Genomic DNA, 24,091 nt, shown 5'->3' on the forward strand with positions numbered 1-24,091 from the left:
AATGTGGAAAGAAATATATGTATAAGTATATAGAATGTTGGCCTTATGAGGATTATTCCAATGTTTGATTGTTGGAAAACTAGATGTACATTAATATCCCAATAATGGAATGTTATGCCATACTTCCAAACTAATTTCCAAATTTTGCTGACATATATCTCTATATAAAGCTAATTTTTGGTATCAATTAAGATCCAGAAAAGTGAATTAAAACAAACCTAAAGATCAAGTCAATGAAATAAAAGCTATAGAGCAACTGAGCAAGTCAATGATAGATGTTGAAATCTTCGTAGATTTCCCTTTTTAACTTAACGAGATATGTCACCTTGTCGTTGCCCCGGAAGACATCACATTTGTTAACGATTTAGAAAAAATATTATTTAAGAGATAATGTGCCATAAACTTTTTGAAGAAAACATGTATTATTCAAATTATTAAAAACTGACATTTGTCAGTTAAAAAATGAACTGTAAAAGTTTTGTGTGAAAGTGAAAGTCGTTCGCGTAAAAGTTTATTGCTAAAAGTGTAAGTGACTTAAATGTTGTGGTGAAAATAAAAGAAAATGAAAAATTTTAAAAATTTAGTACTAAAAGTATAAGGGGTTAAAATGTTGTGGTGAAAATAAAATGAATAGAAAATTTATTATACTTTAGGACTTTTCCCGTACATTTCTTTTTTATATATGTGTTAAAAAGTTTGTTGGTAAAGTGTAATAGGTTAAAATGTTGTAGTTAAAATAAAAGATTATCAAAAAGTAGAAAAATTTAGTGCTAAAAGTGTAAGGAGTTAGAATTTTGTTAAGAAAATAAAAAAATTAAAAAGTTTACTAAGAATTATAAAAGTTTTGTTTTAGAAGTGTAAAGAGTGAAACTATTGTTGTGAAAATAAAAAATAAAATAAAAAGTATACTAATCTGTACACATTTTCTCGTACCTTAAAATAAAAGAAAATTAAAAACTATAAAAGTTTAGTGTTAAAAGTGTAAAGAGTTAAAATATTGTGGTGAAAATAAAAAAAAATACAAAGTTTACTAAAAAATATTATAGTTTAGTGCTAAAAGTGTAAAGATTGAAAGTTTTGTGTTGAAAATAAAAAAAAGTAAAAAGTTTACTAAAAAGTATTTTAGTTTAGTGCTAAATGTATAAAGATTGAAACTTCCGTGGTGAAAGTAAAAAGAATAAAAAATATACTATTACTAAAAAATATTATAGTTTATTGCTAAAAGTGTAAAGATTGAAAGTTTTGTGGTGAAAATAAATAAAAAAAAAGTTTACTAAAAAGTATTATAGTTTGATGCTAAAAATGTAAAGATTGAAACTTATGTGGTAAAAATAAAAAGAAATAAAAAATATACTATTCTTTACACGCTTTTCAAGAGTTTGTTTTTAATATATATATATTATAATGTGATACAAAATACTAACAACAAGCTTTGGAAACTATCATTAACGTGTATAAAAAAAGCTTTATCTGATTTTTGATTAAATTCCAAAGATCAATTTTAGAACATTATTGTTGTAAGGGGTTTGCTAAATACAACCCTTAGGGCTGTGTCTAAGATACATAAATTATTTGTACATTTATCATGAAAATTAGAAGGTGAGTTTTAAATTAGAAGGTACAAGTCATTTTATACGCGTTAAATACTGAAATAAATAAGTAGTTGTATATGACACGAAAGAAACAGACAAACATGAGACACATAATTAGTGCGTATTGGTAACAGCCACAGTTTTCTATTAGAGTTTGAGGCCTAGCTATTTCTTACGGTTGTGGCGGTCAATTAAGCGGGTTTTTTATTCTCCATATTTTCAAGATTATATTCTATAGTAGACATTCTTGTAATTTAAAAATAAGAATAAGATATAGTTTGTTAGATCATCGATTTTGTCCATCCTTAGGCTTTAGGCACCAAAAATGGATGCGAGCACAAAATCCTCTTCTCATTTCTATAAGAAAATTTGGGTATGAGGTGGAAAAAGGCATGTCCTGATCTCAAACATATTCTTTTTGAGAAAAAAAAATTAAGGTTCAAATCCTGACAATGACGTATTATGAAATAGTTTTTAAATTAGTTTAGATATAGGATATGCTGTTAAAAAAAACCTATTCTCTTAAATCTTCATACTTTCGAAAAGTTAAAATATCGAGTACGAGTAACAAAGATAAATAATTTTTATAATAGTCTAATTCTAAATGATTAGGCAATTGAAGGTATGAGAATTAAGGAGCGTTTCTTTCTTTCTTTCTTTCTTTTTCTTACGTAATTTTAGAAAATAAAAATGAACAAAAAATGACACGCGAAAGAAATCTGATTATAAAGTCACAATAAACATTTTTGGAAAGTAAACTTTTTTATAATTCTTATTATTATTTACGAGAACGGTACCCGTACGTTGCAGCGGTGATGGAGGTGATGGCAGGGAGGTGATGTAATGGCGGCGGTGATGGGTGATCTACCTGACGGACTCCGCCCTTAGCCGTATGAACTCCGCCATCGGATTTAAAATTCGTCGAAAGTATATTGAATGACCAATCTAATGAAAGAGCATGGAATTTTATGAACAACCATATAATTTTTATAATTTATCGATGTACGGTTATTGAGATAAAAGATTTTGAATGAATTAGAATAATAAAATGATTTATGGAGGAGAGAGAAAAAAAAATGATTGGTTAAGATTTGAAGAGAGAGAAAGAGTATTATAGTTATTTTAGTTAGATATAGAATAGATATGAGAGACATTTTGGGAAGGTACTTAAAATCAATATTGAATTTTAAGTTCAATGTTGAAAATCTGCTTTATAATAGTATACAGATTTAGAGTACTTAATATTCGACGTCAACGAATACCTTGTTATATAATGGTGAATTCTTAAACATATTTTAAACTACAAGGTATAAACTATGAAATATAAAACCACTAGGATGTTACACAACATTTAACATATGCCATTCGTAGAATATTCTTAAGTGAACCATAACTTTGGATAAAACGAAAGATGACTCCCGCGAATTAATCTTAAAGATATTCGGATGAATAGTAATATTTGAAGAGTGATATGCATCGATACACAACATTTATTAAGAAGTTGTTACATCCTATGAATTTTGATTTATAATTTAATACACTTTTTCACACTGATTGTAACTTAATCACATCAAAGTAGTTGAAAATTATAGCTTATGCATATCCTTCCTTCCGACCTTCCTTTTCTTGCCAGTTTATTATGATTCAATTCAAATGATCTCAAACATTAACTTGTATAAATTATCATGATCAACGGTTATAAAGGCATCGAATGACATGACACGATCCATCGGTCAAATTTGGCATTTTGAGAGTCACATCCATATATGCATGCACCTAGCGACACCTCCCAACATAACTCTTAAGGCCTAAGATTTTTTGTAGTATATATATAACAACACATGTTCATCCTGCCTTCAACCAATTACATATTCACCAACAATTCAAACATATTTCATTATCCTTGATTTAAGAAGAAAGAAAAAAAAAATGGTTAGCTTTTCTCTATTTATTCTTTTCAATTCTTTTTCTATTTTTTTTTTTTTTTTTTTTTTTTGCTAAAGTGAAGTATATGCATGCAATACCGTTATGATATATCCAACTTTTAAAATATCCTAGTCTAATCTTATCTCATCTAAATATATATTTAAAAACCAATTGACATGTCATAACTCTTAATTTCTTTAAATTAAATTACTAAACATTTGATTAAATTATATTATCTAAAAATATATACATAAGTTATATATTAAAAAATATGGTCCTACAAAAAAAAAACTTTAATATTAATTATATTAATAATTATAAAAAAAAGTCTAATTAATTTATATATTTTGTTTTTCATCACAAATTTACACATTTTAGCTTTTTTAAAATAGATTTTTATCTTTATAATATATATTCCAGAAGACAACTAACATTACGATGATGTAGACAACTTTATATTCACGTTTGTCAGTATATGATTATTCTAAATTTAAGCATATATATATATATGAAATCGTCTATATGTCAAAGAGTTTTACACCTAAATATAGACATGAGATAACCCTATATTCATTTTCGTTACGTGAAAGCGATAATCAAGAAGACGCGCGCAAAGGCAACCCTATGTTCACTTTTTTGTTTTATCTATTTTAAAACACACGTCCAGTGACCCGTATATGTAACACAAACTATATATATCTCTCGTTACATGTATTGTTGTTAACGTTATCATTGAAATGTAACACTAGCTGTGAATCTATGATATTATGTATCTGACAATTAATTGCGATTATTTTAGTACGTTGACACTAATTTAATTATTTCTTTTTAACCTTCTGGCTTTTGTTCGGGATGCAATACAAATCTTGGTTCAATAGACTTTCACCATTGAGATCAAGGTAACATATACACATTACCCTTTTACTTATGTTATCTCTATCGCCTAAAAAAAAAAAAAGAAAAGTATGATGAATCTTGTTTGTAACTTTTTTTGTTTCGATCTCAGAAAACATTTGAAGAAAGATCCGAAAGAGTAAAATCAATCGACTTGCATCCTACCCAACCATGGTAATAATTAATTAATGAACTTTTCACTTGAGTTCACATACTCATTTTTTAGTTTAATTTGTTATCAATCTGTTTTTTTGACACTTTGTTTGTTTATCTTGTTGAAGGGCCTTGTTAGGTTTATATTCGGGTAAAGTTTCTATCTGGAATTATAACTCTCAAGTAAGTATTCCATAATCGTTGATTTCGTGTTTTTAATTCATTTCTCATTTTTGTCATATGTACTGATAAATATCATTTTTTATTTATTTTTTTAATTTCAAGACAACAGAGAAGTCTTTTGAAGTCGCTAAGTCTCCTGGTAAATGAACACTTTTTCAACCATCTAGTTATATATTTATATTTAAACATATACGGTAATTAACAATAATGCTGACTTGTATATTTTATAGTACGAACTGCAAAATTTATAGCACACAAGGAATGGATAATCGCGGGGGCTGATGACGGTTTGATACGTGTATACAACTATAACACAATGGATAGCGTTGTAGAATTTGAGGCACATTCGGATTTCCTTAGGTCCTTGGCTGTGCATCCGTCTCTTCCATACGTACTTTCTGCATCCGACGACAAACTTATAAAGCTATGGGATTGGGAGAACGGATGGAAATGCACAAAAACATTTCAAGGACATGAACATTATGTCATGAAAGTTGCATTTAATCCCAAAGACACCAACCTATTTGCAAGTGTATCACTTGATTGTACCCTCAAGGTATTTTGAACAAAACTATGAATATTCTTAACCTAAGAAATTTGTTAACAAGTTTTGATTCTAAAACCTTGTATATGTTTGTCTACTTTTCTAGTATTGGAACCTTGGTGCTGTGGATCCAAGTTTGTCAATTGAAGCTCATTCCAAAGGAGTGAATTGGGTGGAATTTTTTGAGAATGATGAAAAATTGTATTTTGTCACAGGATCTGACGATTACACAAGCAAGGTGTGTATCTATCTATCTATTCTCTTTTACTACTACTTTTTATCTTATTTCTAATGCCGTACATCAATGACTTATATAAGAGCACATTTTTGTCAATTAGGTTTGGGACTACGAAACTGCAGCTAGTGTTCAAACACTTGAAGGCCACACAAATAATGTTACATCCATTCAATATGTTCACTCTGACACAAGTTATATCATTACTGGATCTGAAGACAAAACTGTTAGTATTTGGAATGCGGAAACTTACAAAGTAGACCATGTGTTTACCTCTGAACTTGGTCGCGTTTGGACTATCGGATTTATAAAAGACTCGTCACGGTAAGTCTTTTTAATCCAGAATCAAATATTTGCTTCGTTTTATATATAAGAGAAACTCATGGCGTCTCATTTGAAAACAGGGTTCTACTTGGTTGTGATGAAGGAATAATCATGTGTGAAGTCATCTCTACTCGTTCTTAAGCAAATCATGATCGAATCCTTTTATGTATGGTGATATGTTACTCACGATCTCGTCCTTGCATTACGCCTTGTTCTTTATGTTGTTTATTAGAATGTCGTTTCAAATCGTTGATCAATATGTATTATGTGTCCTATACTCCTATTCTGTTCTATGTATGTCTTACTGTCTTAGAATATATTGTACCTGTATGACTTTTTAAGTTATGCACTTTGTATCCTACATATAATAAAAGATAAGAAAGTTAATACGTTATTGGTCTATTGCATTATGGTAATATGATCATGGAAATAATGATCTATCTTTATATATCTACATATATTGTTATAAAAATAGCACTTTTATAAACAGCAAGTTTGTTAAATAGTTGACACCAACGGTTAAAAAAATCAGCTCACTGGCTTCGATGATCTTTCAGTTCGTTTTAATAGGCTTTTTTCTTTGAAAAAATCTAGTGTTTAATAGGTTATCTGAAAGTATATATGTCATCAGAGCTCCTGTTGGTTGTGGTGGGTGGCCGAACCAGTAGGAGCAATCAGTGGTGTTCAGCCCCTTCAAACCAACACAACTTATATAAATTCTCATTTCAAAAGTTAAAATAACATGATTTTCTTCATTTGGCCCCTCAATCAAGCAACCGACCCCCTAAATGGTAGACGGTAGTGACTAAGCACCTTGTCTTTAAAGTGAGGTCTAAAGTTCGATTCCTCGCCCATAAGATAATTATAACATATTTGCTTCTCGATGAAAAAGCCTGCTGGAAAAAAACTAAGCAAACAAATATTTGGTAGAGTTATGATTGCAAAACTCAGATATTCTGATGCCAACATAATCAGTTTTCAGTCCCACTTTTGTCGAAACTGACTCTCTTTTTACCGACTAAACTTGTCAGAATTGTATATACTTTCTCTTTTTACTTAATACTTACTAAACGGCACCGTTTCCATGTGCCTTTAGGCTAAACTCACCACAAAAAGTTCAAGGTTAGCGCTGCACATGACACCATACCAAACCAATGCTATACGTTACAAATACAGTATACATTCTCAAATTTACATACTTGTACGGTCCAGCTTTATGTCATTGCATAGCACCCTAGTTAAAGTCCTCTAATTTACATTACTGTAAATTGATAAGCTTTTAAATCCTTAGAAGCGGCGCCAGGCCAGAAGAGAATCTAAGAGGCCTAAGAGGTTTACAATATTCGGATGTGTCTCACAGTTACACTTGATGCCTTGTTTAATATCAAATTTCGAACCTATGTTCATCTAAAGAAAACCCAGGCTTTTATCTTCGAAGCAGAAAGAGCGCTTCCCTAACTGCACTTCTTCTTTCCCCTTATTCCCTTAGACAAGCATTACATCCTCATGATTGAAGTGTGCAGAGATACTTAAGGGAAATGAAGACGTCCGGTTATTCCATCTATGCAAAAGGGTGAGCTAAAGAGGTTCAATCCTGAGTCAAGGCTAGTCGGTCAGTAGTAGCTAAAGGTGAAATTGGCAGGACAGGGGGTTTGGGTAGCGGTTCAACATGGAAAACTTGGTATGAGGTCGCAACATGCATGTCAATTTGTAATGTTTGGGTTCATCCTATAGAAGTCCGTTTGAATCTGTAAATTGGTGTGTCAAGTATGATTAAAAGTTATACTATATCAATAACATCTTATTATAAAATGAAATAAGAAATCATGCATAAAATACGCTTTAGGTGACAGTTTACTAACAAAGACTAAATCTTTTCAATGATAAAACACAATCCAATGAACACCCCTACAATCCATATCCACCAATCCATAAATAAACGGGTAGAACTTGTTACCTCTAATACTGATTCCTGCTCTAAAGTTCAAATTACAGAGTTCCTTTCTCTTGCATACTTGATTTGCCAGAGCTCTACATCCTGTCCTCGATCGTAATTACTCGCATACTGAGGGATCTCTGTAAGATCAATTCGTGTACCAGCAAAGGCACATAAAGATCCATTCTGAAGCTCCATTTGCTCTGCATCCCCATTCATCAGAAATTGACCAGTGGTTAATGGTGATGTTCAGAAGTGTCAACTAGACCTATTTACTAGTGAAGGGGTTAATTAGGGTTAACTTGTGTGCCTATATATGTAGGTCAAATGCGTCAAATTGTTTAAAAGTCATCCGAAGTGTCTTTAGATACATGGAGCCTTCTAAATTGTTTTATTATGAACAAGGTTGGACTATTGATATTCAATATAAGTTACATATAAAGATACAGATGTTCTAATCGTAATTAGCACATTAATCATTTGTAGAGATAAATTTTTTATAAAATGTTTGAGGAAAACACCATGTTTTGACGCATACTAAAATTACCGGCTAGCTACAATACCCAACCCCTCTGACCCAACTATTTAGCCACCTCTAAGAATAATGGATCGACTTTCACAAGAAGGGACCTTACCATTTTCATCCCTTACATAACTTCGAAAACATGAGTACCCATTTGCAACAACATCAAGGTCATCAAGACTGAAGTTGTAACGCTTTTCAAGAGCCAAATATAACACCTGAACAAGATGAGCACATTATCAGATATCAAGATGAGCCAAATATAACACCTGAACTTGAAGCCCTGATGCAAACGTAACATTATTTTGCAAGTACCATGTTCAAACTGTGTGACATTAATCTCTCTAAAGTATTGAATAGTGCATCGGTGAGATCATCACTATAAATTACATCAGCAGCTACCAGCAAAGACGCCCTCTTAAGTTCTTCAAGTTCTGATAAGTTCCAAGTATAACTACATTACAAAAGCACATTGAGTCCTGAACATTCATTAGTAGAGATGGCAAAGTAACCCCAATAGTGGAAAAAATGGGTCAACTTGGGTTCCATTAGAGGGCAAATTGGTAAAATGAATAAAAAAAATGCTAAAATGAAAACGAGCCGCGTGGGTCAAAAATCACCGAAAATATCCAATTGCATAAAACCTCCTAAATCATTTATATAATCAATGAAACATTATAGTTTTCTAATCAAACTTAAAACAGCAATTAGTCGTTAACTCTAAGAAACCAAAGACATAAAAGTTTGTGCGGGTCAACCCAGCCCACCTATTTTGACATCCTATACAGCCAGTGACCCGCCTATTTTTTACATTTATTGGTTAAACAAAAGTGGATACAGTGAGCAAGTAGATATGGCACTGTTGTCACCTTTCACAAGATGCAGTACTGCCTCGCCTAGGGGGGCATGAAGCCTTCCAATCAAGTTCACGAACATAAACTGAACTTTTAGAAGGTATAATTGCAGAATTGAGTTGAACATTCCTAGCACAATTTTCAAGTATCTCGACCCCATGATCTGTCAACACATAAGACGAATTTAAGCAGTGAGGACTCAAGAATGAGAGGAATTGCACAAATGTAAGTTGCAATGTCCTCTAAGAAGACAATTTTGACACTTATATTTATAAATAGGTCGTGTTAAGTTATGTCTGCCTCTACTGGTCAAACAATAATTGATAAACAGGCCGAATGGGTTCATAGTCGCCCAAAGTATGTTTTTACGCATACTAGATTCTCAAGTATGCAATAAATTTTTTTAATTATAATATAAAAACATACACAAATTATTTCAGGTCAAGCCAACCCTTTTTCGTAAAGTTATTACCATTTGACCTGTTACCCAACATACCATTTTTTTTACCTCTATCTAGCATGATAACCAGATCTCCCCAAAAAAAAGTTAAAGCAAAAGGACGAGGGGAGGGTACCAACAAGGCAGTATCTTTGCATGCATACCTGTCAAAAAGATTGTTTTAGCAACCCGTGCAAGTAGCATCCCAACCAAGCCTGGTAAGGGAAAAAGAAAAGAAATCCTGTAATGTAAACACTGATGTCTCAGATTCAAACAATTGCAGAACTAAAGTGCATGCTCAAAGTTAAAAGTAAAAACAAGTAGATCTAACTATCTTAGTTGTTAGTTCTTTATGGCTCTGAAGCAAGTTCAATGTTTAAGATCTGATAGCAGCCACATACAAATTAAAGGGTGGTTTCATTTGCATTCTAAGCTGATTATTTGATTATTTCAACTTGAAATCACTATAATTAATTCATATTGTTTGTATGCACAGATTCTATTTCTGATTATTTAACTATACAAATGTAAAATGTAATTACCTCCGTTACACTTATCAAACATCTAAATTTCTCCATAAAAATGTCTTTTTTAGTCCAGTATATATTAATAATTAGATGACCTTAACTGAACAAGCACTTAAATAATCGATTTCCTTATAACTACAATTCCATATAGCACAAGCATATCCAAACACTAACTTCTATAGCCCATTTTATTTTACTATTACTAAAATCTAATTTCGATGATTCAGTACCATATATCACTTTCAAAATGTCCATCCAAAGACCTCTCCATAACAAAGTAGAATGTTCTACTATATTCCTATATATGTGTAAGATTTGCGTTCAAGCAAAAGAGCACCAGGAGCATGTGATTCACATTAAACAAAAAAAACATTTACATTTTCCAATGGACTCATGTTTAATGTTAACCAACTGAATTAGGATATGGTCCAAGAAAAAATAAATTGACACTGAAGTTTTTATATAGCAGGACACCTGCTAAAAAGAAACGTAAGAAATACTTTTTTTTTTTTATCAAAATTACCTGTACCAGCACCAAGTTCTACTGCCACAATCCCATCAAACTCAGATGAAGTGAACATTTTATGCAAAACAAGATCGGAGAGTACTAGTTCAGCTCTCCAAACCTGATACAAGAAACTATTTTAGCTTCGGCAATTAACACAACAAATGGCATCACATGCAAACTTCCCATCAATATATGAGAGACATAGACCCCACATAAACATATTTCGATATATGTAACATTCTCAATATGCTTCATCGTACATAAAAGCATTTTGTTAATATTACATCACCATATAGTTTTTGCACCTAACACCCACACGCGGATGTGCCTCAGACAAGCAGAACTCCAAACAATGTCCCTTACAACTAAACATGAAGTGCAACCATATCTGAGAGACCAATTTCTTACCTGCAAACCAACCTTTGGAATTGATGAGGTGATGTTATGTTGAATAGCCACAACAAACTTGCCTTTCGAATGCTCTGAAAACAAGATGGTGTCTTTAGAATATATATTTCTTTCTGGATTATAAACAAACATAAGTTCATAAATAATCACACTATATAAAAAAGCTTCGGATTAAATCAAGTTTAATGCACATAATCTTCCACTGCTATGTACCTGTCACTACTTTTTTTTTTTTTTTGAACAATAAGTCACTACTTTCTATAGAACACACAATCAAACTATTGCATTGTCCATCCCCAAGCAGGATAATGAAAGTAGCCATGCAGCAAAGTGAACAAACCAGTACATATGTAGTTGCCCCTCAAGATTCCACTGTTGGAACCACGTTAGTGTGACCCTCATTGATCATCTATCATTCCTGATATGATAATTGACAGAGAACTGAAATCCCTATGTCCAGTAAATATATAATGGGTGTATTTACTCTTAAAGACATATTATAGGGTTTCCCATTAGATGATTGGAACTATGAGGACTAATGTTACACACATTTAACACCAGAGGGGTTGAATGTGTAAATGTTCTCATTATAAATAGAGAGTCATAAACCCTAAATTAAGGTTAATGAGAAACTAATCCGTCACTTAATTTCGTGTGTGTATTCCTCTCTAATTCGTGCATCATGTTACAGCCGAATTTATCATCCCATTATTACTCAATCATCTTGTTTTGGGAACCCGAAATCAATAGCAATTACGTTTAATGCTCTTACAGGTTCCACAGGACGATTGGGGGAATCATGTTTATTCCAATATCCACTAAATACATAACCATTCTTTTCTGTGAAGTATCCACATTCTTAGCTACATTTGGTTTTTGCATCATCCAAATTAAAGTTGGCTTATTTCACCCGTATGCATTTGACAAACATAACTTTTACTTCCCTTAGTATCGGTTTATAAGGTTTATTCAAATAAACGGTTAAGGTCAATCATCCAAACAAAAAACCAACAAACACTAATATAAAAACACGTAAAGGTAAACACAACTTACTGTTGCGCCTAGGTAAAGCAAGATCGCCATCATCATCCAAACTAACTTCCTGCTCCTTCTGTTTTGAACCATCAATGATTTGATATTTATATTTGCTTCCATTGTACTCAACATCTACATTCCAATATCACCATATAAAATTCTTTTCCAGTTTAAAAAAAAAATCATGTTCCTTGTACATGGGCAAGTGTTATAGTTCATCACATAGACAAAGCCTACTTTTTTGGGCTAATAATTAAATTAGACAAAAAAGAAAATGTTAAAAGTAAATTAAAAAAATAAATAAATTACATACCTGGTGGAAGTGAGAATGTGAAGTGAGAAATGAATGGTTTTGAGAAATTAGGGGGACAGCCCAAGTGAATTTCGCTCATTACATGATCCTTTTGACTATCTTGGTCTTCCCCAGGTGAACTTGTTGTCTCCGGCGCCGGTGATTGCTGTTGTTGGCCGATTTTACCCTCCATATTTATTAAACTCTGGTGAGATGAACCCTGGCCGATTTTTTTAATTTCTTCCTTCAGGATTTGTTCAGTTGGAAAAGGACATCATCCTGGATCTTAGAGGTGTCGTGTTCGAAACTTAGGATATGGAGTCCAATGTTTGGGTTTGACGAGGTTCAAGCATATGTTTACCATTAATTCCTTAAGCCATTAGGACGTATGACATTATTTTAGTTAGTTGTTCAAAACAAAAAAGTTTCTCGACTTTTTAAGTTGACGGCATATGGACCTTATCGTTAGCTTTAAATTATTATATTATTTAAATATGAATTAATACCTTTGTAGATAAATTAATCTAAAATGCACATAAATTAGGAAAAAAAATGAGTGAAATTAACTTTCATATCTTTATACGTAGTTTTAAGAGAGTTTTTAGTTCCTTGTTTGATTGACACCAAAGATGTATAGTATGACACTTTTTCTATATCATCGAATCAAACACTACTTAATCTCTAAGTTTTCATATTTCCATAGTTGATCATTAGTTAGTACCGGATTATTGTTCATCTACCAACATTTAAAGTGTGATAGTGGTTGTCACCTTTGTTTTGCAAAAATTAATTACCAGTAATTTCTAACCCCTGATCTCAGTTTTGAGTTGAGGCAGCACTCGTCAGATAAGCAATTACAATGTAGTACTCAACCACCATGAATCAACCAATCAATCAAGAGAAAAAGGAACATCAGGGATTGACCCTAAAAGAACCCAACAATTTATCGATCGATCAATTTATAAATTAATTAATACAAGATGAGGGATCTAGTTGTGGTGCCCCTTCAAACCGCCAAACCCCTTAGTGATGTCGATTGGGGATACAAATATTGATACTTCAAACGTGGTGGTTACCAAGTTTGACTTTGACGCATCTAACCCTTATATTATACAATATTATACAATAAACGAGTCTTGACTAATAACAAGCTGACCCTTGGACTTACAAGTTTAGTTACAACATATAATACTTCTATAGAATTGTATGGATTATTTATATACAAGTGTCGCCATGCTATAATATGCTCTCAAGATTTTGCTCTTAGAGCTGCGAATCGGGCTATAATATCATCATAATCAGGAAGTTTAGGATGAACAGGTCTTATTGGATGACTCCTTGTCAAATCAGGTTGGTATGAACCCGTCCTTGTATGCCCTTTGGGCATTGTTGAATTTGGCAAAATGTCTATTGAATGTGATCTCGCGCCCTTTCTTCGTCGTAGGTTCATCAAACCATGTGGAGCAGGAGCTTTCTCATTGTCCAAAATCTCGATATTTGGATCATTTGAAGCTTGTAGGTTTTCTTTGTTTCTATGATGTCTTTGTTTGGCTTTAGTGGAATTTGGAGAGGGGTTAGAATTTCTTTCCTTTTTGTTAGGATCGTTTCTAATGTAAGGCGGTGGCATGAGCCTGAATCCAAAGAATGGTTTTGATTTAGTTGAATCATCAGTGGAACTTGAGCTTGAACTTTCTTCTGGACTCGTTGTAGTTTCTCGGCTAGTAGAGTGGAAACTAGTGGCTCTTGACAAGAAATCCAAAATACGTTGACGCATAGTTTCTGTTTGCTTTTCAATTTCAGAACTTGCCCTGTTGTTTGTTTTTGCTATAGCTGGATCATTTGTATCTTCATTTCGTGATTCTTGAATGTTCACCAACCAACTATTTTCATGGTCAGTTATTCGATACTCATTGTCTTGATCACTATAAGCATTTTGGGACCAATCCTACACAAAATGATACGTTAGGCCGTTTTTTGTACTTTTACCTTATTTGACCTGTTACCAATTAAACACAGAGTAAGCTGCAAATGGATTCCAACCTCTAACTCGTGTCCATCAAAAGAACATATAAACCGAGAAATGACCATCTTGATCCATGTAAAACGGACCAATATGGGTTGTAAACAAAATAAGTAAAAATGAGCTAATATGAAACATCAAATGAGACTGCAAAGTGCCAAACTTGTAGTTAAAAGGCATAAAACTTTCAAAGTTGTTTTTATTGTTTGAAAAAATATAAGATTGTTGTGCATTATACTTGTTTGTAGTTATAGTTATGACACAGTTTGTTTTATATAAAATCCTTAAGTAAAAGGCTAGAAAGTGTCGACACATTACCCAGCCCGACATACATTAAAAGGTTGTGTATGTTTTGACCCATTACCAATCCAACCCACCCATATTACTACCTTCAAATAGACGTGATTAAGGTAACCGGCCAAAGGAAAAAGAAACTTACATGTAGTGATATGGGGGGTTTGTCCAGTTGATGTTCTAATGACTTAGAATCCCATTCTATACCGTGTTCTGATGCAATCTCTTGCATCAAATGAACCTTCATCTCCTTTGTGGGACGGTCTGGCTCCAACAAATTAACAAACTAACAAAAAAAATATATGTTTTAGTTTTCAATTTTATATCCTTATCTACTATAAATATAAGAGTTTATGAGCAGTATCTATTAAGTTTTTAACAAGATCAATGAAGAAACCACCTCTTTATTCACAAAAAAGTCATAAGATTTAAGGGTGTCCCCATATTTCTCAGAAAATAAACTTCTTAGAGCATGTAGTTCGGGCAAATCACCAAATCTTGCAGCTGCATATACCAAAGATGAGACAGCTTCCTTGCATTCATCTGGGCATTCACTATGAATGAATACAAAATCAATTGCAGATAATTACTACTTTCAACTTTTTAGCATAATAAAAAAGGAAACAATATAAATGATCTAGAAATGTAGTTTTACGCTTTTACCTTTGACAATCCAAGGCTACAAGATGGCTGGAAATGAGCGTACAAAATTGCTCGACGACATCATAACTTAACGTTTTAACCTGATCAAGGTATAGTCTTCCGGCCTATTTTTGTCAAATTAAATAACGTAACGAGCAATTATGACACTGTTAAACAAAGATGAAAATAAACAACAATGACAAAACTATCAAATTGTTTTACCCTTTTATATGCTTCAAAATATAGATCATTTCTCAAAAGCTCGGCAATATCACTCCTCAAAAACTTCTGCATTGCATTCCGCCTTCTTCTTATAAACTCAATTCTCATCAACAGCGACTCGATATTTGATTTGCTAATATAACATAATGAAAAATATTCAAAAGCTAATACGTCACAAAAGAATGTTTAACCAAATTACTAATTATTACCATTTCGAGTGAAACTTGTGTCTGAACCACATTTCAAACATGTTTGCAAATAACTTCATAAAATATAATAATACTTTAGATATAACTTATAGCTTGAAACTATTTTTTTGAACATGGATGAATACTATTAACCTTATTATTGTTGATGTTAGAAACTTAGCATGTGAAACAAGTCAAACAAATAATAGTCAATTTAGCCAAGAAAGGAAGCTTTGTTACTATGAACAAAAAACTATAGCTAGGATCAAATAGTAAAGCAAAGAATATGTGTCTTTATAATGTGTGCGAATGTATAGACAGATATAGTAATAGATGCAAGTTGCAACAATGTCTATAATATACTTTTTTTCTATATTTATAGGGAAAGGTAAATATCCGATTGTGATGTATCTAAATTAGGTAAAGAATTTTCTCACATATTTATACTATACTTTAATATTATACTTTAATATATTATTTAATACATGTACTTAAAATTCAAATTATAATAGATGATCCAAAAGTTTTATAATGTAGTATACATAGTTAGAATATTATTTTAACTAGATTATTGTTCCGCGTAATACGCGGGTGACATATATAGTTTATGAGATATTATTGTTTTGTGATAATGTAAATTGATACATAGATAAAAGATGTTGAAAATAAGTTAATTAGCATTATGATGCAAAAATATATCAAGTTAATTCATAATATCATGCTAAAATAGGTTAATTGACAAATAAACAAAATTTATTGAAGATTAACGCATGTATAATCAAAATTAAGATATAAACTATAATTACTACAGTTTCTATATAGAAAAAAAAAATCTTTTTTTTAAGTTAGTTTCGATTCAGACGTGCTGGAGGCAATTTTAACCAACAAATCGCTGGACCTCCAACCCCCTCCTCATGGAATATACCTTGAGATGAGAAACCCAAGACTCAAACCCGAGATCTTGGTAAAAACTCACCTCCAGGACCCATATAGTGGATTTAGAAGATACCCCTGACCAACCCATCTAAATGGAATTGGTTAAAAAAAGAAGAACATAAAGTTTCATGATTTTATATTTCATAAATAATTTAGTAAAATTTAAATTGTTGTATTAGGAGATAGTTTTAAATTCAAAGATAATAAGAAATATTTAACGAATTTGATTAAAAATTGGCCATGTATTTGACTTATTCTTAAGTGATCTTCTAACCATGTTAAGTCACTTTTTACAATTTTCTTATATGGTTTAATGCTTATATGAATGCATACACATTCTATTGAAGCAATAGATATAAAATATAAAACTATTATAAAAAAGTTTGACAAAACAAAAAATAATTTCATATAAAATATCAAAGCATCATAATTCTATCTAAGCATCACTCCCACATATAATATTTTTTTGTTTACTTTCCAAGCGAGCTTATAAATATTATTTTTTCAAAAAGTAGCAAATGCAATATTTATTTCTCAATTAAAATAATAAATACTTCTTCATCTCGATCTAAACTTCTACTTAAAATTTTTTTAAAAGAAATATTTCAGTCTCAAAAAGTCAACTTTATTTTTTTATTTACTATCATAATGAAAATACTTTTTAACTACTAAATTGAATAATTTATGCTATTTTATAGTTTTTTCTCCAACTCATGCAAAATAATATCAAACTTCACAATTATATTTAATATTTTGACAAAAACTTTGAACTATATCTCGCTAAAACTCTTCTAACTTTTAATAAGTTAATTGTAATTTAGACAAGTAAATTTCAAATTTCACCAAGTCAATAGTTTTAATAATTCCTACCTGAATATTAAAATACACTGAAAATTATTAATGTCGACCATGCATTCTTTTTAACTTTCAAACTTTACCCTTATATTTGATATCTGATTACGTGAAATTAATATTCTTAAACGGGCATTGATTTTACAAGTTAAGGTCCAATTCGTTTGACTATTTTAAGCTGGATTGACTTTTTCCATTTTAAAATCGATAGACCAAATAGCATAACTTCAATGAGTCTTTTGCAATTTTAATCCATAGTTGTTGAATTGTGTATCGTGTGTTGACTCATTTTAAAAATCTATTTGTGTAAAAACTTACGTGTAGTATTCATATTTTATCTCATTTATTTACGATCTTAATTTGTTACTTCTCCTCAACTTATTATACTTTAAAGAAAACAATAACTAAATATTTATTAGTAGAAATTTATTTTATAAAAATAATAAATAACTCTTTTCAATGAAATGCAGGGTTCAAAATAAAAATTAATTTCTAGCTACTTTAATGATATGAGGTTTAAAATAGAATGAAAATACTACTACTAATAATAATATCTTTTAACCTCGATAACTCTTATTGTTTTTAAGCATAGTGGCCTACCCCTTTGAGCAACTTTCATGGAAGTCTCATTATTAAACTACGATGTATATTATCCATTAGTTAAATATATACGATGTATATTATCTAACCATCTACGATGTATATTATCCATTAGTTCTCTCCTCAACAAGACTCGTGATTAGGCGCTTAATTAATTTGTAAGTAGGATTTATAAATATATACGTACATATATATATATATATATCTCATCAGTCATCACGCGATACGAAATTTGCTTCTTTGGTGAGATTAGGGTTTATACACGCATATATTACATACATATATATTACTCCGTGTATATCTCTTCACGCAATACGAGTTTTGCTTCTTTGGTCAGATTAGGGTTTATAATTTTCTTCCAATATTAACCTGTATTTGTGTCAGGTTGGGTAATTAATTTACTTTCTGAAGCATTTATTATTAAAAAAAATGTTGAGCTCATTGCCAATATTGCCCCTTCCAGCACCTGATGGTCCTTTGCCTGCAGCCCAATTACTCCATAATGACTCTGATCAACTTATGCGAGAGGCCGAGGATGACCGAATCCTGCCCAATTTCGTCCCTGCATCGATAGCTACACATACCCGAACAATAGGAATCATCTATCCTCCCCCTGATATCAGAACCATAGTAGACAAAACCGTAAGCTTTGTGGATAAATATGAACCTGCGTTTGAAAACAAAATCATTGCTAGCGAATCTAGGAATCCGAAATTCAGCTTTCTTAATGGTTCAGACCCTTATCATGCCTATTACCAGCACCGGTTGTCTGAGTTTCGGGCTCAAAGTCAAGCCTTTGGCCATCAGTCAACTCTGCAAACCGACACACCTGCTCCTGAGTCAACCCTATCAGCTGCTACTACAGATGGCAAAGACAGAATTGACCCGTTGGCAAAGTTTAGACCTGTTTGGAAGGTTTTAGATCCCCCAGAGGCAGAGCAGTTTTCTATTCGGCTCCCAAAGGGTATAACTGGAGAAGTTAACTGCGCAGTTTGTGGCGCGAAACGGGAAATCGTTTTTGACTGGTTTGACTAGCAGGGAGAACAATAATCCTCAATTTCAGTTTTTGAAGCCGACCCATAGTATGTTTATGTTTTTCACATCACTTGTGGATGCCTACTCGAAAGTGTTAATGCCACCTTAAGGTTTGACTGATAACTTGAGAAAAAGTGTAGGCGCCATGACCACGGTTCTTGAACGGAGCTTGCATCGGCTCAAGTGGGACCGGTCCCAGGAACAAGTGAGAAAAAAAGCTGAAAAGGAGATTGAACAAGAGAGATTGTTAATGTCTATGATTGATTGGCATGATTTTGTTGCTGTCGAGTCCATAGATTTTGCTGACAACGAAGATGATGATTTACCGCCTCCAATGACATTAGAAGAAGTTATAAGGAGGAGCAAGATGTCAATAATGGAGGTTGAAGAGATTGTGGAGCCTGGGAAGGAAGTAGAAATGGAAATGGATGAAGAAGAAGTGCAACTTCTTCAAGAAGGTATGCAGGCTGCAATATCGGATGAGAACAAACTACCAATGAGGATTGTTAAAAACTGGAAGAGGCCTGAGGATAGGGTCCTGGCTGAGAGAAATCCAACTAAATATGTGGTTTCACCAATCACTGGTGAATACATTCCGGTCAACGAGATGTCAGAACATATGAGAATTTCCCTTATTGACCCCAAATATAAGGAACAAAAGGAGAGAATGTTTGCAAAGATTAGGGGAACTACACTTGCTCAGGATGATGAAATCTCCAAAAATATTGTTGGGCTTGCTCGAACTCGGCCTGATATATTCGGGACAACAGAGGAAGAGGTTTCTAATGCAGTTAAGGCCGAGATGGAAAAGAAGAATGAGCAGCTAAAGCAGGTAATATGGGATGGACATTCTGGTAGTATTGGGCAGACTGCCACTCAAGCTATGTCCGAGAATGCAGAGGATCAATTTGATGGGGTGAATGACGGGCGGAACCTTCCGGGTCCTGCAGCTCCTCCATTTAGACCTGGAATTCCATCCGTTCGGCCACTTCCTCCACCTGCTGGACTTACGTTGAATCTCCCCCGGGTGCCACCTAATACTCCGTATACAACTGTGACTAGTGCTGGTCTTGTACGTTCACAACCACCCATAACACATATGAATTATGGTCAGCAACCTTACATGATGAATCGACCCGCAACACAAATGGGTCAGTCTATGTCAATGGATCCACCTAGTATACCGGTGCCACCACCGCCAGGATCTCAGTTCACGCCTCTTGCACCCCATTCTTTTATGCCCCAACATGGCATGCCTATGGCCCCTCCACCACCTATGCCTTTAGGAACGCCGCCACCACCTCCACCAAAGGAGGCTCCTCCACTCACTGAAGAGCCTGAGCCAAAGAAGCTAAAACTTGATGATTCTTTATTTGTTCCAGAGGATCAGTTCTTGGCTCAACATCCGGTACACTTTTTTTATTTAACTCACAACTTTATTTCTGTTTTACTATGACATATGATAGAGCTCAATTTGTTTGTATACTTCTTTGATATTGTAAAATGGGTAAATTAGTTTTTTTAAAAATTGTTCGGTCGAAAGTTGGTGGGGTTTTTTTAAATTAAGGCATAAAATCTCTGACATCTTTTGGTAATAATAGATAATTGTTAGAATAATTAATCGTGCTGGGTGTACTAATCAGTAATTAAAGAGAAGTCTTTATGGACAAAAGGTCTTTTGGGTCAAACCAAATCGATATGTATCAAAGCTTAGCTCTTTTGACCTGTTACCCAGTCCGCCCTGCTTAACCCTTTTATCTACAAATGGGTCAACTTGGGTTGTTCTTTTTAATCTTAAACTGGGTTGAGGGGTGCCTAAAGCTCTTTTAATTTATAACCTTTTCAATCCATTTTACTTCAGATATACCGTATGTTTTGTAATCATATATTACAGTAGGTATTTATAAAATAGAGGATTTTTAAATATTGGACGAAAGGTGTTGGTTTAAACTGACCCGTTGCAAAATGTTATCCATTTCGACCTGATATCCAACCCATTTTGCCATCTCTAAATAGTATAAGATTTATGTATTCTATAGTAGATTCTTAACTAAGGTATTGAGTTTATTGATTGAAGTTTTCTTGTGTGGCTTTTGCAGGGAGCTGTTCGTATTGTTGTGTCTGTGCCAAATGTGGATGAAGGAAATCTGAAAGGGCAGTTACTGGAAATTACTGTTCAATCTTTGAGTGAGAGCGTTGGCAGTTTGAAACAGAAAATTGCTGCAGAGATTCAGATTATTGCAAACAAGCAGAAGCTAAGTGGAAAGGCTGGTTTCTTGAAGGACAATCTATCGCTTGCATACTATAATGTTGGTGAAGGTGAAATGCTTTCTCTGTCGTTAAAAGAACGTGGTGGTAAGAAGAGATAAGCAGTGACTAGAAACTCTCATTATCTTTTTAGTTGGCTCTGGTAAGTTGGCGGTGGCCATTATCGATGCTCAGTTCTTTATTATGTTTTATGTCATTTCTTGATTTTAGTTGATGGACCTTGTTTCTCTAAAGGACACCATGTTTATGATTAAATGCATGGCAGAGATCATTTTATTTCAAACCATTATCCAACCCATCTATTTTTCCATCTCCCCAAGTAAACGTATAGTGTGTAGTGTGTACAAAGTCTAATAAATGGGTAGAATTCTTAAATGATATCTAATGTATCGTCACAAACTGAAAAAAAAATCACCATGCCTTATTTTCGCAGGTCATAAGAGGAAATAGCGTGCTCATTGTTTAAGCACTCAAGCTGGTCGCTGGATGTCAATGATTGTTGACATGTGCCAGTTTGATCCTGTGTATTGTCTAGTAGAATTCCTAATTCTGAGTAGTGCGAACAAGTATTCCGACTTTACTTTATCAATCTAGATCTTGATAATTTCATCCTGTTTTTATATTCCATAATCTTCCATAATATTCTTAAGCGCTATCTTGATTCTAGCCTGTTCAAATATGATAATTCACCCGATAATATCCCACAAAACTAATTAACAAAAAGAAATATACAATATCAACCAGCTTTGTCTACTTGGATTAAATTAAAATTCCCTTTCTAATAAAATAGGAGTGTATAACATAATCTAGCTTAAATTAAAATTCCCTTTCTAATAAAACTCGACTTCCTGAAACATATTACTACAAACAAACCTCAAATTAACACGAAACCATATATTAGTAGACAAACTTAAAAATTAAAAAAAAAAGAAACAATTGCATACATAAATTTCATAAAGCCCATCAACAAATTCCTCTGAAATGTCGATCGGAATAATCACCAAAAATAATCACCTGAAATATTAATATTAATGTGACCGTAAATGCACATCAAGCTATGTCCCGGGTCAAGTGGGAGTCCCACATATGCAATTTGATCATCATGTAATATATTTCATGTGAGATTAGTCCAAATAAATAAAAAGAGCAGGTTGAATTAAGAATCTTAACACAAAAGCATATGATAATGATTCTCCCCAAAATTACTCAGGCTAATTAACTGTTCAAATGCAGATCGATCTGAAAACTGATTATTCAAAGCTTTAATTCTTAGTCCCTCGGGTGTACAATATATTGGGTCGTTCCTATACCTGTTACAATCAATTTGTTGTTAACTACGGCTTTTGTATATCATCACACTATTTACGGGAAAGAAAAATTATTAATTACAGTACCTTTCTTGAAAAGGTGCTGATGATGACTCAGGATGCAATTTGCGTAACATATTATGTAAAGTCGGAACCCAGGGGCGAGGAGAATTCATACCAGGGCTTAAATGATATCTGTTTTAAAAATCCATGGGATCTTTACCAGACGACAATTACTATTATTAGTATTAGTATAAATTATTATTATTATTATTGTGTTTGGGGCCATATTGAAAACGAAATACAAAAATAAACGAAAACAGAAATTACCCGACTGACTTGGTGAAAGAATGATGATGAAAGGCTTCTAAACAAATCGTTAAGGAAAGAAACGTCGTCTAGGGTTATATTGTATATATAGAGTTAATTGGGGTTATATTGTATACATGGGAGGCCCGGAGGAGGCAAACAAGACAATTTTGAAGGGAGCTTAAAGTTTTTTATGGATGAACAAGTTTAGTTAGGGCCTTGTATATATGGGCTTATGTTTAGAGTTATTAAACTTGATGAACAAGTTTAGTTAGGGCCTAAAACCCCTTAAATGGTTCGGGCTCCCTTTCTTTAATCCTAGCCCAACTCCAACTCTTTAATTAACTATTAATTCCTTTTTAATTAATAAACATTATTTATTTTAACACTTAATAAAAGTTTATTAATCATTTTGTGATCTAATTAATCAATATATTACTTTAATATACTAATTAATAGTATAGAGTTACCGTGTCATTTCGTGTGACCCCGTAGGCTTAAATTATTTCCGAACATGCGTTTATTATTTAACATGATCACACTCCAACAATACTAATACTAAAACAGATGTAACAGGACCATTCATAAGTAGTTAGCCGTTTGGTATTCTAAGCTATGTACAAGAAAACAAAAAATTTCTTGATAGGATGTATGTGAGGTCAATCAAACCTGACTTGACTTGTCTCCCTGCATTACTATAAGGTAGCAGTTTGACCCATTACTCAACCCACTCGATCCGCCATTTTGTCAGATACATCTGAAAGTTACCTAAGAAATCAAGAGGTGATCAGTCCCTTGATACGAGATTCTGCAAATTGGCAACAACATTGAGGCTGCTAAATATTGTGTCAATGGAATATTGTCGAAAAGCATCATGAACTCCTGTTCCAGTTATGACAGTTTCAAAAACGATAATGCAGTGAATGAAATACTGAATCCAGAAAAGGCTTAACCAAGTGGTTTCTCGGGAGAAATATGAAATCTGAATATGGCTAACATATATTCTCCAGCACCTCATTCCTTTTGTGGGTTGAACAACCAGTAA

General features: G+C 32.8%; 3 protein-coding genes, 1 long non-coding RNA gene and 1 pseudogene across 6 annotated transcripts; 2 read left to right on the plus strand and 3 right to left on the minus strand.

Annotated features, from left to right (window-relative positions):
* Positions 1-3,506: 3,506 nt before the first annotated feature.
* LOC122607794 (coatomer subunit beta'-3-like) lies at positions 3,507-6,245 on the plus strand. The gene is made up of 9 exons (XM_043780842.1): positions 3,507-3,524; positions 4,397-4,417; positions 4,525-4,586; positions 4,694-4,748; positions 4,851-4,887; positions 4,979-5,304; positions 5,399-5,530; positions 5,631-5,851; positions 5,932-6,245. Exons 1-9 carry the CDS (start codon positions 3,522-3,524, stop codon positions 5,990-5,992), a joined length of 918 nt encoding a protein of 305 aa, XP_043636777.1. The 5' UTR covers positions 3,507-3,521; the 3' UTR covers positions 5,993-6,245.
* Positions 6,246-6,995: 750 nt separating this feature from the next.
* LOC122608058 (methyltransferase-like protein 22) lies at positions 6,996-12,659 on the minus strand. 3 transcript variants are annotated; one of them, XM_043781143.1, is made up of 10 exons: positions 12,395-12,659; positions 12,100-12,213; positions 11,047-11,120; positions 10,654-10,756; positions 9,768-9,818; positions 9,180-9,327; positions 8,626-8,764; positions 8,423-8,528; positions 7,809-7,990; positions 6,996-7,445 (listed from the first exon to the last, which is right to left on the minus strand). In XM_043781143.1, the coding sequence occupies exons 1-9, from the start codon at positions 12,564-12,566 to the stop codon at positions 7,836-7,838; spliced, it is 1,062 nt and encodes a 353-aa protein (XP_043637078.1). In that variant the 5' UTR covers positions 12,567-12,659; the 3' UTR covers positions 6,996-7,445; positions 7,809-7,835. The 3 variants fall into 3 exon arrangements, with proteins under 3 accessions (XP_043637078.1, XP_043637077.1, XP_043637076.1); XM_043781142.1 differs by lacking the exon at positions 6,996-7,445 and adding an exon at positions 7,456-7,599; XM_043781141.1 differs by lacking the exon at positions 6,996-7,445 and having other exon boundaries at positions 7,679-7,990; positions 12,395-12,658.
* Positions 12,660-13,327: 668 nt separating this feature from the next.
* Positions 13,328-15,623, minus strand: LOC122607073. Its single transcript, XM_043779992.1, has 5 exons — positions 15,552-15,623; positions 15,351-15,454; positions 15,088-15,241; positions 14,833-14,973; positions 13,328-14,318 (listed from the first exon to the last, which is right to left on the minus strand). The coding sequence occupies exons 1-5, from the start codon at positions 15,621-15,623 to the stop codon at positions 13,623-13,625; spliced, it is 1,167 nt and encodes a 388-aa protein (XP_043635927.1). The 3' UTR covers positions 13,328-13,622.
* A 2,865-nt stretch (positions 15,624-18,488) lies between these two features.
* LOC122608130 lies at positions 18,489-21,713 on the plus strand (annotated as a pseudogene).
* Positions 21,714-22,434: 721 nt separating this feature from the next.
* On the minus strand, positions 22,435-23,220 carry LOC122608558. Its single transcript, XR_006325250.1, has 3 exons — positions 23,068-23,220; positions 22,825-22,954; positions 22,435-22,740 (listed from the first exon to the last, which is right to left on the minus strand). It is a non-coding gene; the product is annotated as an uncharacterized LOC122608558 (long non-coding RNA).
* Positions 23,221-24,091: the final 871 nt, after the last annotated feature.

This window comes from Erigeron canadensis, chromosome 7 (assembly GCF_010389155.1).
Source record: "Erigeron canadensis isolate Cc75 chromosome 7, C_canadensis_v1, whole genome shotgun sequence".
Classification (NCBI taxonomy): domain Eukaryota; kingdom Viridiplantae; phylum Streptophyta; class Magnoliopsida; order Asterales; family Asteraceae; genus Erigeron; species Erigeron canadensis.